The sequence below is a fragment of the Halyomorpha halys genome, unplaced genomic scaffold (genome assembly GCF_000696795.3).
Source record: "Halyomorpha halys isolate HHAL.00 unplaced genomic scaffold, Hhal_1.1 Scaffold571.1, whole genome shotgun sequence".
Lineage (NCBI taxonomy): Eukaryota > Metazoa > Arthropoda > Insecta > Hemiptera > Pentatomidae > Halyomorpha > Halyomorpha halys.
This window is the reverse complement of record NW_027113281.1, coordinates 821,016-837,661: the sequence shown is the minus strand read 5'-3', so window position 1 is coordinate 837,661 and position 16,646 is coordinate 821,016. Positions and strand designations below refer to the sequence as shown.

At 28.4% G+C, this 16,646-nt stretch overlaps 1 protein-coding gene across 3 annotated transcripts in view; it reads right to left on the bottom strand.

The window, feature by feature from the left end:
• Positions 1-3,410: 3,410 nt before the first annotated feature.
• The window catches only part of LOC106684339 (V-type proton ATPase 116 kDa subunit a 1), a 128,835-nt gene continuing 115,599 nt past the window's right edge, over positions 3,411-16,646 (bottom strand). For all 3 annotated transcript variants that reach the window (XM_067050851.1, XM_014426359.1, XM_014426360.3), the window contains 12 exons: positions 16,291-16,467; positions 16,005-16,217; positions 15,022-15,172; positions 12,742-12,881; positions 11,574-11,810; positions 11,371-11,480; positions 10,177-10,310; positions 9,042-9,199; positions 8,855-8,968; positions 7,400-7,610; positions 5,645-5,816; positions 3,411-3,745 (listed from right to left, as the gene is read on the bottom strand). In XM_067050851.1, coding sequence (XP_066906952.1) covers positions 3,649-3,745; positions 5,645-5,816; positions 7,400-7,610; positions 8,855-8,968; positions 9,042-9,199; positions 10,177-10,310; positions 11,371-11,480; positions 11,574-11,810; positions 12,742-12,881; positions 15,022-15,172; positions 16,005-16,217; positions 16,291-16,467 — 1,914 coding nt within the window. In that variant the 3' untranslated portion in view covers positions 3,411-3,648. The remainder of the gene's footprint in view (positions 3,746-5,644; positions 5,817-7,399; positions 7,611-8,854; positions 8,969-9,041; positions 9,200-10,176; positions 10,311-11,370; positions 11,481-11,573; positions 11,811-12,741; positions 12,882-15,021; positions 15,173-16,004; positions 16,218-16,290; positions 16,468-16,646) is intronic.

Sequence of the window (16,646 nt, the reverse complement as noted above, 5' to 3'; positions counted from 1 at the left end):
CGGCTTCATCTCCGCAACTAGAACTGTTACTCTGCCTCACATTCTCTCACCTAGACCTCCTCTACCTAGTCAGTGTCCAGGGCTCATCCCCTGGCACGGCCTTCCTTTCTAAATATTATGGATACGCCTTGTCGTGGGCCTTCTGTTAAGAGACATCAGGCTGGAGAAATCGCCTAAGACCGACACAACCCCGACAACGGTTTTTTCTAATTTACGATTTAATTTTGTGTAAAAAAGTCTCTTTAGCCAGATTAAATAATAGCCAACATTAAATTTCTAGACTCGCTAAAATATCAAACCAATCCACCTTTAGACCTTGCAATCAGCGCCTTCACAGAGTGGTGGCAACAGGAACAACTATTAACACTTGCTTAGTGTCACTTGTCATATTGCAAATAGTTTTTAGTCTTTAATCCATAAATTGATGTGCCTCAGTTTCATTTCACAAATTAACTCATGTTATTAACAACACAAAATTCTAATTTCATGAAATGTATTAGAATGAAACCCAGTTTCAGGAAAAAGCACCACTTCTGAATCCAGTATTTTTGGTATATGTAGTTTCAAATAGAGACTTTGAAAAAAAACTTAAGTAATGTATGAAATTTCGACATAACAGTCATATACTTGGATAAGCTATTCATATATTTATATATAGAATATAAACTTATGAATGTGCACATGAAGAAAATTAAGAATGATGAGAAAGAAGAAAGAAGGTTGTATTGATCAAAATTTAATTGGAAAAAAAAATTGTTTTGTTTGGACACCCACCGTTTTTTGAGATGCCATAAGGAAATCTTCCACATATTCTCAATACTAGAAGTATTGGTCTAACATGATCTAAAAATGTATTGGGGATGTATTCACCACTTGAGTCTTCCCTTTCGACAGAGGCAGTTTCAGTCCGAGCCTGGTAAAGAAATGATACATTAAATCGATTACAATTACAAAACTTAAAATCGTTTAAATTTATCATAATAATACACATACACAGGGTGTTCAAAGCACACTCTAGAAAGATTAAGACATTTCTTCTGACTTCTCTGGCATAAAAAAAAGTCTCTATTGACTCATTTTCAGTTTTGTCGCAGAAGAGCTTACATTAAAAATTAAGGACTGATTCATTACTATCTTCATTAGTAGGAAATTATCTTGTAAAAAGGCTTAATATGTTAAAAAAAAAATTGTTTAGTTAAATTTTGTAGTCATAACATTTTTAGAGGGAGCCCTTCAACTGATACCCTCATTATGGAGTTTTGGAAATTTCAAACTAAACCTTGGAAGGTTTTGGTGAATAAATTTTCTTTTATCACACATATGAAATCGTTTTAAATTAAATTTTCCATGATAATCATTCACTGAATATATCCATTTCCACAGGAAATTCTAGAAGAAGAAAAGGAAGAGATTGAAAAGCTTATTAAACTACCAAAAGAAGCCTCATTTATCATAAATATGGCCTACCAGGTTTTAGTTTGAAATTTTCAAAATTCAAAAGCAAGGAATTTTAATCACCTAGTATATCACAGACCCAGAACATTTATATAATAGGGAAGAATCAATACTATTAGACAGGGATAGGCTGTCATTTCTATTTAACAGTTATTTAGGTTAAAAAATTACAACGATACCAAGAGCTTGTTTCCTTCCTTACATGTTTAAAGTAAATATCATAGTCGAAACTTACAATGGCATCAATATTTTTAATTCTTAAACTTAGTTGCTAAGTATGGATGCATAAATAAGGGCTCCATTGGTTTACATTTTAACTGCTTACCTGGACTGCCAGCTTAGCAGACTAAGACAACAGTCATACATATGACAGTAAAATAAGTTAGTAAATAATAGTTTTATTTCAATGTTATTGTAGGAGTTTCTTAAGATAAAGATTTTATCTACCTTTGCTACAATATTCAAAATACTTGGCATCACCTACAACCAGAGTTATTTCAGATGCAAGAAGCATTTCTTAAATTTAAAGATATGTTGATTAAAATATGGTGGAAGCTCTGAGAATTCTATATTTATTTATTCTAATTAAAAATCATGAATTAAATGTTGCATCTGACTAATTTGCCATGAAATGTGGTACTGAGATGCTCCAGGTTTGCCCCTATTTGGATATAAAAAGTGTTTTTGTTTCTTTAATATACAATTCTAATTATTAATACAAAATAATAATGTTTAATTACGAAGATATATTTTGAACAAAACTTGATGCAGCTAAATCAAACATCGTGCCAAATATTTTTATTTATTCAGAAAATAAACTCTTTACATTTACTTTAGTCAAATTTAATAAATAAAAAACTTCAGAAATTTAAAAATTCGAGTTAATCTTTGTTGATCTTGTTTGGTAGCAATGAACAATGAGATAGATTAGATTAATAAAAAAAAAAAAAATGTGATTTTACATAAAACATAAACATTATTACATATCTGCTTCCACAACTATTTATGTACTCCTTCACTACTTGTTTCTTCTTAATGACTGAATCGAAATGTTCAATAAATACTAATGAATTACAATTAAAGTATTCAATAACTATAACTTTAAAAAAATGTTTAATAATACTTCTTCACACAAATTTATAAATTGGTAAGATCTTGAAAAATTTTTATTTAACCCGCAAATATACCTCTTATATTTAAAGTTGTTGAAGTAAAAAACAATAAAAGTCCAAAAATAAATCATAAATAATTAATTATTTTTGAAGAGATAATGCTACAAGTGTTATGACCTGCAAGGTTGACCTCATTTCAGTTGCCTTAACTTTTTTCCTTTCCTTCCTTCAAAGTAACTTCCAATAGAAATGACAAAATTATTATTCACTGTCCAATAAAGTTACCTTCTTGCTCTGGTGATTTTGCTTTCCAATTAGTGGCCTGACATAAGCAAATAATTACTTACCAAATAGGAATATCCAATGGATGGATTTCATGAATACGGAGTGTTAATTTAATAATCTGGCACCCAAATATTATTGCCATAAAATTAAATTTAATTTTGTTACTTGTGATGAATGTTTATGTGATAAAATAGTTTAATTTTATTTACTATATGGAATACATAAGAGAAAGTATTGAGATCATGAAGAATTTTGATGGAAATACAGGTTTTGAGGTAATTTTTTTAGAAAAAAAATTATATATAACATACATATAACAAGAAGGTAATGTAGAATGATAAAAAACACACAAATAAAACATGATCTAACACGATTGGAGTGTTAGTGACAGGCGTATTCACAGTGTGTTTTTCCTTTACAAAGTAAATAAAATGTTTTACAGAAAAAAATTTCAAAAGTGTTTGGATTTTTTGAAGTATATTTATGAAAACATTTTTTCAAAGCAAAACTATCTGGTTACAGTAGCCAGGGCTGCTGATATATTTTACAAACAAACAATTTTCTACTTTCAGCACTGGGCTATATTTGCTACTTCTGCTACATGGTTAATCTAGCCCTGCTATCTTCCAAATCAATACATCTGAAAACTACATATCTTACAATAGACTATAATAACAGAATTATTATACTGTGAATTGTACAAATTTTCATAAATTTAAATAACAATGTTTTATTTAACAGCAGGAGTTCTACAAAGTTCCAATTTCAACAGGAATAGCTTTGATTTTTCAAGTATTCAGTCTGTTTCTTCAGAATCTTCAAGAATATTTTCAAATGAAAAGGGTTGGAAAGGATGTCCAAGGCCAGCATAAAATTTGCTCATAAATTCCACCCTAAAATATAATTTAAAAAAAAAATTATTTTTTAATAAATTACAGTTTCAAATGGATTTGGATTTTAAATATTGTTATAAAAAGAAAAGAGATAATCTATTAATAAAAATTAATAATAAAGTTTGAATTAAGAATCATTTACAATTTTTAAATAAGTCCTTTAAATATAGAATTATTAGAGATAGTAATCAGCATACTAATGCATTGTGTTGACAGATAACATGTAGAATGAATATTTAGTAATTTTAAATTATAAATTTAAATATTTGAATATTAGATAACTAAGACAATTTTTGTAAAGACACCAGAACAATGCATTCTATATAAAACAAATGCCAATCGTCATGTACTTGGTATTGGTGGTACACACAAACAATACGAATTTATAAAACATTTACTTCACTTATATGAAGTAAATTAAGTTTTTAAAGACTCAAAAACTAAATTTACTTCACTTATATGAAGTAAATTAAGTTTTTAAAGAGTCAAAAACTAATATAAATTATTTTTAAATGTAAAAAGAGACAGCAAAATGGTAATAAAAAACTTTCATTCGTTAGAACTATTTAGTCAATCCCAGGCACTGAAGGCGGAACAGCAGTCAGTCTTTTCAATGAATTCAAAACAACAAGATGTTTATAAATCTGATCACAAAAAGTTGATTTATTTCAAGAATATAATGAAAGTGTTTTTGTTAATTTATAAAAATTATAATCAGTCAGAGATAATAATTTTGACAGTAGAAATAAACAGTAAAATGATTAATTAAATTTAGATATAAATCATGAACCAATAAATACAGTAACACTCAAACTAAAGTATTTAAAGATAATTCAAGTGAAGTAGTGAAATGGAAAATTATTTTTGAGAAGAAAATCATCTCAACAAATATGAAATTGAAATGAAATACCTACAAACAGGTATACTATGACATTTATAAAAATAATTATATTTTGTTGAAAGGAATATGGTCCGGGTGCGGTCAAGAAAAACTCAAATAGTAGAAATATACTATTTTAATGAGCCAACGTTTCGCCCCACGTTGCAGGGCTTCTTCAGGGCTATTTTGACGGCAGTCAAAACTAAAATGGATTCTTGACCGCACCCGGACCATATTCCTTTCATCTTTACACACGGTCAATCAATAATCTTCCAATTATATTTTGTTATTTAATATTTAATTTAGATTTATGTTTTATCATTAAAATTTTAATTTTCTTTTTTTTATCTATAAAATTAATTTTCTTATATAAATAAACAATGTTTTCTTCTATATTTCCAATACTCTTGGAAGAAATTAGCAATAAAGCTAAATTATTAAAATTAAAAATGTTTAAAAGATAAAGATTTCACAATTTGATCAATATTTAATAAGGATAAATTATGTAAGGAACATTTAAATGTTTTTTATACATTTTTAGTTACAAAAACATCCTTTCAATCAAGTCAGTACTGCATTTACTTTTAACTGTGACATTGACCCAGTTATGTATTAAAACCAATGTAATATAAAAAATATATTGATAATTAAATTTTGTCAAGTTCTTAAATCATTTTCTATTTATAAAATACATTTTAACACCCCTAATAATTCAATTAAAAAGAATTATACCTTTAAATAGTAAATAATTATGAAATTAAGACTATACAATAAAAATTTTAAAACCTATCTAATTTTATCTACTTAACAATCCTTTTAAAATATCTAATTACTAAATTAGTAGAACCCACTTAGCAACATATAGTAACTTTTTTATTTTTTGTGAAACTGCAAGACAAATAAAAAATACTAAATACTATAGCAGAAACAATGTCAGAAAAAAAATAGCAGTATACATAACAGCTGCATAGTGAGTGTAATAGAGTATCATCTTACAATTTCATTGATCAAAATATTACCAATGGAGCCTTAGAGTATGAAGAAATGCTGACAGTCCTTCCATCAGTACAAGGATGGTTATTGTAAAAAATGCCCAAATAGCAAATATGATATATAAGGTTATTCCACCAAAATAGTCACCATGACCAAAACCAAGCGTGAGTACTCGGTTCCATAATACATCAGAAAGTTCTAAAACAGAGACCAATGAAACTGATAAATAGATAAATTATTGAAATATGGCAAATGTACTTCAAAATATATCTTAAATATCAAGTATTCAAATTGAATTTATTTATAAGAAAGCATTCTGCATTCTAATCCCCACACACATGCCAATACACAAACTCACACAATTGTAAAGTAATGTGAGCAAATAATATTTAGCAGGAGCTTGTCCCGCCATTTTGTATTATTACAGTCTTCTTAATGCTCAAATCGATTCATCTTTCTTTGAGATAAATATTTCACACAATGTTTAATACATACAACTTAGAGATTTTTATTCCTATATCATAAGTAGTCTCGTTTTGTATCCATGAATAGCAGTATTAATAGACTTTTGAATTCTAGATGGTAAGTTTCAGGGCATTAGACTTGGGTCGAGAGTTTTAGGACAGAAAAACTAAAAGTAGATTCTGTCTGCTCTTCATATTGTTTTTATCTCTTTTTTTTTTTTCTTCAAGACGTCGAAGACCTCAGAATCTTTTCTACATACTGAAACATAATTTTTCTAATATCTTGTACAATGGAGATTCAATAATTCTAAATTCAGTGATGTCAAAGTTCACTTAATCTGAAACCGAAATTAGGATTTATGTTTTGGAGTAAAAGTACTAAAGTAACAATAAAAATATAGTGATACTATATTTCCTGTGATAGAATATATTCCTGAAAATTGATCTGCTGATCTGCTAATCTCTCTTGGCCATGATTATCGAATACAACCACTCAGGCACCTTAATTTCATTAGTGTCCTCACAGCCCATAATATTTCAGTTCTCTTACATGTGCAATATTGCCTTTGTCTTCCTCCTATTTTTGAACAACTTATACAATTGCAAGAGAAGCAGATGTACATCTTAAAATCTATAAGAACAAGGCTGCTTGTATCTTTCAGGATATTAAAATTTTTATATCCAGTTCCAGTCATTACAGGTTCAAAATATTCATGTATTTCTTTAAACATTCATGACATTTAAACAAATAAATATTATACACTGAAACTTCCTTTAAGTGGACATCACTAGGGAATAATAGTTCGTCCACTTACTAAGAGTTTCAGATTATGAAAAAAAAAAAAGGTTTTAGAAATTCACAAATCTGAAACTGCATAAAAAGATAGTTTAATTTTGAAAATTAAATAAAATATGTATAGAATTTTGGCGGCTCAAAGTTTTGTGTATAATTTGTATCAAATATAAAGTCCAGTCAACAGCCTTTAAATCTTTTTAATTCAAATTGCACTAGCTTTTGGGTGACTTCCAGTTTCTTTCCTCTTACCAAAGATGCACTAATCAGAATATTGACCATCCTCGTTGACAAAATCACTTTACACCAACTTGTCAATTTGAAAACCATCTATTTATTAGAAGATGCAGTTAATAATAGTTGAAAACAATGCTATGAGGATGGTATAGTGGCAATTAAAACTGTTTGTTTATGGGAGATGTCCACTTGACAGATGTGTCGATCAAGGGAAGTTCTATTGTATAACAAAAACTATATATTTAAAAAAAAAATCCTTTTGTTGAATTATAACCATTCATACTTACGAGAATGAGCCAAAGATAATGCCCACAGTCTGAGGTATGAAGCGGTATGTGAAACTGTACTGAGCACATACTCTATGGTATGTATAACCTGATGAATAAAAATCTCACTGGCTGGTTCCTCTTCATACTCTTCTTCTGCACCATCTTCAAACACACCAGCAACAGCTCCATTCATTGCTTGCATTTCACAGCCAACATCTCCATTTGAACTCTACATACATTTAGACAAAATCAAACCAAGTATCAAACAAATGAAAGTTCTATTTCAAACAAAAAACATTTCATAAACTGATGATGAATATGGATGACTTGAAAATTTATTAAGAATTAAAAATACTAGTTTTTATGCCAATCTTAGAGTTATTACCAAATGCAATCAAAATAGAACTCAGCAGTTCAGTAGTTATTAATGGATAAAGACACTGAATGAAAAATTAATGTAAATGAGACTTAAATTTTGTCTTGATCATTCAGATCATTATTCAAGTGTTCCATGTGCCATGTCACATTGGGAGTACTAGAGGTTTAATTGTGCATATGTCACTTCAAAATTAAAAAAATCTTCTCTCCATAACTTTCATAAACATAAGGGTTTTAAATAGATGTAAAATCTTTGTTCATATAAATGAAAAATAAACAAGAAAATAAAAGTACTTTTGCTATTACAAATTAAGTGAAATTATTATTTTTAGAATAAAGAGAATGTTTTAAAAGAACCTATCGTCTAATGCAAAAATAAGACATTACAAGGTCATAAAACCAGTAATTTTTTATACGGAATGGAGACAACATGTCACCCTAGCCTGGAAAAATTACTGAAAATAGAGAGAAGAATCCTGAGGAGAATCTATGGACCCAAGAAAACACAGGAAGGTTACAGATTAAGACCCAACCAGGAAATCTACAGGGAGATAACTGACCTGGAAACCGAAATAAGAATCAGAAAACTGAGATTCTATGGGTACATGATGAGAATAGACCAAAGAAGACTAAACAAGAAACTCTTTGACAGAATCCATGAATATAAGAGCGTAGGAGGATATGTGAAGCAAATGAGAGAGGAAACAAAGAAATTGAAAATAACAGAGGACTGCCTAGATAGAGAACAGTACGCAAAAAAATTAAAATAAATAAATGTTTTAGCGGCAAATAAAGAAAAACGGAAGGGTACAGCGTGGTCGGAAGAAAGGAAACAAAGGAACGCAGAAATGATGAGAAGATACTGAGAGAGAAGAAGAGAGAAAGTGAGAAGGAAAAAGTATTGATATTCGCGTGGTCTTGAAAGGCCGTTCCGTGAAAAAAAAAAATAATAAAGAGAATGTTTTATCTAGCATTATTTTGTATTTTATTATCACAAAAAACATCATATTTTTAAAAAAGAGATAGATGTTTCTAATAATTATGAATTTGTTTTATCAATTTATTAATAATAAATCAATATAATTGTATACATACCGCTGCAAGAGCAAGCTTTTTATTCTTGAAATATATAAGATAAAGGGGTTTTCCAAGAAGCATAATTGGAATACAAAGTAAAGCAACTCCCACCAGAGCTTTTTGGACAGCATCCTATAAAGTGAATGGATAAAAATAAAATCAATTTAATATAGAGCAACTAATGAAGCATGAATAAATTGCTTACCTGTCCACTATACATAAATGGGTCACAAACGAAAGTACTGTTAGACTGATCTCCGCTACTGTTGTTATCAGCTCCAGGTAAAGTAGGAGATTTCATTAACATCATGTTGATGAACATAATAAGAATTTGAGGAGCACAGTGAATGCCACGTAATGGGTCTAAAAAAGGAAAAAGAAAAAGTTTATAATAATCATCAATTATTTTATTATTTCCTACATAATTTTTTTCACATAATAATCATTAAGGGCAATAATAATAACTATTATGATGCAGCAATAATATCTTACTGGAGACAAGTCTTGAAACAACAAATATTTCAGAAAAGTGTAGGCTGTGCCAGCGTGTATATGAATGAATTTATTTAGAACTTAACTGGAGGTTGGAGAACTCGCTGTTCGCAAAGGATACCTAAAGAGACATGATAATGTTACAAAAGTCTATCACTAGTTGATTGGTCTGAAAAACAATTCGACATCCAATAATAAGTACTATCAAAAATATTATAAAAACCTCATCAAGAGTGAAGGGACTGAGGTGTATTTGTATTGGAATCAGTTGTTTGTAACAGATCATATAGTGACTTCTAATAGACCTGATATGTTGATTGATATTAATAAGAATATAGCTGAGATCATAGATATTTCTGTACTAGTGATACATAGTGAAAGCTACAAAAAAGTTGGGCTGGCATCAAACTACATTTAGAAGCAACAGTTCCTGAAGTGTGTCTATGGGTGCCCCAAGCCTGTACCAGGGGTGTATATTTTCTTAGCTTGATAAGGGTGGTGCAAAACGTTTTTAGCCCAAAAAGTTTGCTGTGGCAAAAAAGTTTAGGAACTTCAGTGTTAGAGGATAACTGAAGCTCTCAGAGTTATGCTGTGGAAGATGAAATAAAATGTGGAGAGATCCATAAATATCCAATGAATGTTTTTAAAAACTGACCAATAGTGTAAGAATTTAAACTCTCTTCAAGGAAAAAGAAAATTCAAAACAAGGGCAAGTGACTACTTCTGAGAATCCTGTAATATCTAAAATTTCTAATAAAGTATAAGTAAGATAGTCTCTAAACTAAGAACTAATATTACTATTTTTTTTATCAAATAGTTCAATAACTAATTTTTTTTTTTAAACTTACTGGTTTGATCATATTCTCCAGAATAAAGAAAGAACTTCAAAAACATTAGCATGACTAAGTAAAAAAACAAAGCCAACAGGAAAACTAGCTGTGGTAAAAATTCTAAAAGAATGTAGATTCTGTCTCCTCTGTGTCTGAAAAAAAATTGATAAATAGAAAACAATTATGAACTAAAAGTGGAGCTGTACACAAAAACTAGTAGTTTTACTAAAAATAATTTATAATTGATATAGATTGGAAATCAGTAATGGTCTAAGCGAAAAAAGATAAGATTTAGAAGCAAAAAGCAAGCTTAATTCTTTTGCCAACAATCTAAAAAGTGTGCTAAATGCCGTTATATTTAACAGTAATTATGATTGTGGCAATCAGCTCACTTTTTAGGTTGTTGGCAACAGCATTTAACTTGATTTTTACTCCTAACTTATTATTATTATTTTTTTTTTGCTTAGCCCATTGTTAATCTTTATTCTTCAATAATATTATATAGAGTATTATAATCAGAAATGTGAAATTAATTTCAATGGAGTATTAAATGAGCATCAATGATTAAACGGCAATAGATTTGGGTCTACTAATATATTAGCAGACATAGAATTTAGTTCAATTGCCTGTAACTTTGTTCAAAAATCTAATATCTCAAAACTCTTATTGTTGTTTGTGGTTAATTCTAATTACCCTAAAGTTGTATCAAAACTTTAGAATTTTAGGAAAGAAATTTAGGAAAATAAAGGGTTACAGAAATGGGAGCAATAAATTTTTACCATATTATTCTCATATGGCATATGAGTATATTTGACCAAAAACCTTAATTTTTTTTTTTTAAATAGCTCAGAGTGAGATCTTAAGAAAAAAGTATTAGTTAATTAAACTCGCTCCAATTTAGGTTAATTGGGTATAATTAGATAATAATCATAAAAGGTTTAACCAGAAAAAACTAGTATTCAATAGCCTTTTAATTATTATTTCTGTAAAAATTCTTTTCAGATTAAATCACTAATATTAAAATTTAACAAAAATTTAAATCTTTCATTCTAACTAATTATAATTTATCTTTCAACTGTATGATTTTGTTCTTATATTTTAAAGCACCCTTTCAAATTAAAGTCACTTAAAAATGACAGTAATTTTTTTTTTTTTTAAATATATTTAATTATTCAATACTAAAATAACAATATATAAAAGAGAGCACCTTACAGATGATTTGGTATACTCAGGAAGACTCCAAAAATCATATGTATTACACCAATGATAATAGATATCTTCATTTTGTATGTATTCAAAAAATTAATTTTGTTATAAGCAAGCTGAAAAATAAAATAAACATAATAATTCACCATGGGAACAACAAATATGTAAACAAATTTAATGTATACAACTTTTCTCTTTATATTAATTACCTGCCATACTGGATCAATTCCAAATGGATATGGCTTTGTACTATAGTCATCAGTCGATGGATTAAGAGTAAGCATGGTATTATCCAATACAGTCGATCGATCGTAGTTTTGTCTCCAACTAGATCCGAATAGGTTAACTGATTTAGAGAAAATATCATTGTAAACCAATCCAGTGTACATTGAGAACAGCCCCATCAACAGGATAATGTACCGTCCTCCAAAAAATATGTTCCAAATCTGTAATTGATAATTTTAAAATCCGACTTTCAAAGTGTCCCAGAAGAATATTTTCGCAATTATAAAATTTAAATTAATCAATATAATAAAAATTTAAGTCTAATAGGAGGCCTATAATAGACATCACAACATAAGTTTGGTGGGCATTTTTGCCATGCTTAGCCTGACGCAGTTATTCATGACATAACAATGGTCAAACTAGTTGATCATTTAAATCATCAATAGATGGCAGTATCAATCATTCTATTCAATTGTAGGGATGGGATATCCAAAAACAAATATCGATCATTTTTTATAAAATTAAAAAAAATAATAAAATTATAAATATATTATATTTTCTGAGTGGACAAAATTTATGATTCCTTTCATTATTTATTTTTGGATTCCTAAGGCCTCTGTGATACACCATGTGTAAAAATTATGCCAGTGCCAGTCAAGGGTAAACTTGTCTTTTGAAGTACTGCCAAACACTGAAATTTCTGTTGTTACAATGTTTTCAAATAGTTTTACTAAAACAGTTATTAGCTTTATTAACTTTATATTGATTCTGAAATTTAAATTATTCAAACCATAATATACTTAGTATATTAATGAGTATTGTGAGATCAGTTTTATTATCTACTCTATTTTTTATTTCATATAAACTATTATATTTTTATAAGATTATTTTATCGTCATTATAAGTCTGGTTATCAATAACAATCCCTTAGCTTCAAGGAAAGTAATATTTTTGTAAATATGAATATTTAATTTATTAATTATTTTTTGGAAATTTTCTGCCTCAATTCAACTTTTTTCTAAAGTTTTATATTAATTAAAACTGAATTATGACTACTTTTATTTAGTTTAAGGTCTCTTTATCTTATAATGATGAACCATGGAAGGAGAGCTAAAGAATTTTTAACCGTTCATAATATGAATAAAAGATTACCTCATTGTTAGACTTCTTTTTCATTAGTTTTTTTTCACAAATCACCATCCAAGCAGCAAAAAGAGATAAAATAAAACCATGCCCTATGTCTCCAAACATTACAGCAAAAAGGAATGGGAAGGTAATAATTGTATACAAAGCTGAAAAATTAACTCATTAAAACCTGAAGTTTTTAGAAATTGGGTTATTAAAAATTTTATATAATTTTGAAAATGTTCTTCTTTCTGAAGTAATATGTATAATTTATAAACAGAAATATAATAATAATAAAAGATATCTTTCATAAAATTGGAAAATAATTTACATTTTTATGAAGGTTTACAAAATAATAACATATAAATTGTTAAAAATGCAATCTGTGAAAAAAATTAGGATTCATGATCCTATAAATTGGATGACTTCATTGATGACCCAAATAGCCTGTACACTATCAGAATGTTTAGAATAGGGAATTACAAATGTAGGCATACCTTCAACTGATTTTTTATTTTCCTAAACAATCTATTCCATGATTCTATTCCTTTTTTAAGTTTTAGTTCACAGTTTAGTGAAACACAAAATAATCTTTTCACACATTACTCATGTTACACAATAATCTTTTGGAGCTTCAACCGCAACTTGGGAACGATATGGAGCCTGGGCATGAGAAGGGGGCTTCTGGTGAGGATGAAGGTTTTTGAGGATTCTCTCTAGGTTAATGTGGCCCTCATTTAAAAAAATTACATTCTTGATAAAACTGATGGAATATGGAAGTAATTGAGTGAAAATTAACTTATAATTAGGAAAAGTAAGTGAAGATGACAAAACAAATTTATAAATAAGTGGAACTTTAAATAAAGAAGATACATTTATAAATAATGAAATAAGATTAAAATATAAATTGATGGAAAATAGAGGAGATTATAATTATGAGCTTGTAAACAATAAAAAAGAAGATTATTTTTATGATACAATATATAGTAACAAAAAATTTAAATTAATAAATTAAATTAATAATTAACGAAGACAATAATAATAAATTAATAAACAATAATGAAGACACATGAGATGAATTAACAAATATAATGAATGGTAAGATAAATTGAGATGAGCAAGAAACAAATTTTTTTTAAAATGATATTTCATTTTATGAAAAAGAAATGGAAGATGGAAGGAATGGACTACAGGTTATGTATGAAATATGGATGAGAAATGGAAGATAGTAAAGAAGACATTGGATATGACTGGAAATAAAGTTAAAGCTTTCAAGAAGGATTAAGAAGTAAACTGGATTTATTTTATAAGATAAAGTATACTACTTCAAAATCTGATTCAGATTAAGATGGTATTGAGGTTATGGACATGAAGAGTGATTGTTCTTAAAGCTAAATCACGGGTATTTAATATGATCTCTCAGAGGCCAAGATACTGCATGTTAGAAACGTTCTAATGTTAGAAGGCAGGTAGGCTTGAGATTTAAGCAAGGATAGAGAAGCTAAGATTGAAAGGGGGAGGAGAGGAGCTAACCATAAGAACATCAGTCTTTCAACGTTACAACACTTAAGGAGATCAGACTCTCCAGATGATGTTAAGGAAAAAGTTACACTAGTGGAGGGCACCAGTTTCCTGATCTAGTGGATAACAAGAATGAGAGGAACCAGTCCTTAGAACTTGTGGGTGACAGGAGAAAGGAAGGAGGTTATGTTGTGGAATTTAGGGAGGGTTTTATAAACAAAAATAATGAGAATGTGTTTTCACCAATAGACGCCACAACAGACTGTTCTAGAGGCAAGGAATAACAAGCTATCCCATCCCAGAGCAGTGTCACTATCTACTGTTTTATTTTACAAACCACATAATAAAACCTATTTTCTACAACAGGTTATCTACCTTGTAGTTGGACTCTATCTCTATGTACTGGAAGGTGCAACTAAAAAATGATTGTTCGTGGAGATAGTATATAAGCCAAAACATAGAGCATTTTGTTTGTTGAATGAATTGATGGAATAATTTTGTCTTTAAATGTTTCAGTTAGATTTGACTTAGGAGATTTAGGTTTTAAGGGACTTCAGTAGAAGAGGACAGTAGGTAAAGATAACTGGTATTAAATTCTTGAGTATGTTAGGTCTTATTGTTATGAAGTTCATTATAGCAAGTATTTTTAAAAATTTTCATTCATCAATTTGTATTTCAATTCAATTTCATACCAAGTAATTCGCCTTCATAAATTTATAATTCAATTCAATTCCATTGATTCTAAATACAAATTTGAAATAGATCAAAAGACAAAAGTATGCGTACCTGGATTAACTTCACCATAAGATGCTATACCATAAGCATCAATCAAGTTTTGGAAGCCCTGGGTGAAATTATTTGTTCGATTGTAAGTAGGAGGTTCTTCATTAGTTTTAATAACATTTAAGAAAGAAGGTATTGTACTTCCAACAGCATTCTGAAACATTTTTTTTTCTACTAAATTGTAGTTTCACTTTTAAAAGAAAAGGTTAAAAGTTTGTTAAAAATAACGGAATGCAAATTCTAAGGTGTAAGAAGTATTTTTTTAAAAATATAAATGAGTTTATACTTTTCAAATATTTATTTAATTATTTATCTTTAATTTTCTTCATTTATAAATTTATAAAACTTAATACTTACACAGGAGAGACAAAAGTAAAAAAAAGGTTTAAGATTTATTTAATAAATTAAGAAGAAGTGATAGCTAACAATTATTACACTATCACTAAATTTATTTTTTATAATTATAGCACACATTTTAGTTCAGTAGAAAACTAAGAAAGCTCAAAATAAATGTTGAATTGTTGTGAAACTTCCTCTTTTCCAAAATGTTATAAGATATTATAAAAATGATAGGTGGTATTTCTGGGTGGAGAATGTCAATTAATTAAAAACAAATGTTTTAGGCCACCATAAAAATTAAGAAGAAATCATAGAATATTTTCTATCTTTTAATTTTATCAATGGATTTTTAATACAACCTGATAACTTTCAACAAACTTTCTTCCAGAATAATTTGATTTCTGTATTTATATTTAATTCATATAAAGGATTGTTTGAACTGCATGTAGAAAATAAAGTATGCAAACAAATTTTTTCCTACTTATAATAATAATAACTTATAAATTATATAATAAATAATGTCTGTTATTGAAGTACTTCTAAATTTTTATTTATGAAATTAATATATTAACATTAATCTATTGAATACTCTGTCAAATTAGTCCTATTAGTCTACTAATATGAAAAGTGTTTAAAAAACTACAAACCCCTCCATCCGCAAGTGCTTGATGAATAAGATGCAAGTCATGACTAGCAACCCAACATTCACCGATCAGACATTTTTGAATACCATCCATATTGAAACAGTTCATTGTATGGTATACAGCCTTCATTTTCCTGACCATTGTAGTCCATTTGGGAAGCTGTTTTGCCACTGTTAAAAGTACCCTATATCTGTGGTCAGCTGTTTGGTTTAAAATCTAAAAAACAAAAAAAACAGGAACAATAATGATTTTAAGATATCTTATAAGTGATAAAAAGTATTGTTCTTACCAATTTTAAATCTTCTATCCTTGTTTTGACTTCCTGAACCATGTCTAACCTCTCTTGAGAAGTAGCAGGGGAAGGGTAAAGAGTAGCATGGAAACCCATGCATACTTTTTTCACCCTTGCTTTCAGCTCTTCTCCCTGGTAAAAAGCTACAAATACTGTCTTCAATAATAAATTTCCCTGAAAAATGTAAATATCATTAGGACATACATACACCGCTATATAGGATAAAATGATTACATTTGGAAAAATTGAGAAACAAAATGTTTACACTGTTATTTATTCTATTTTATTATTTTTATTGAACTTGAATATTATAAACTACACAGCCTATATTGTTTTTTTTCTGGAAAATGTGA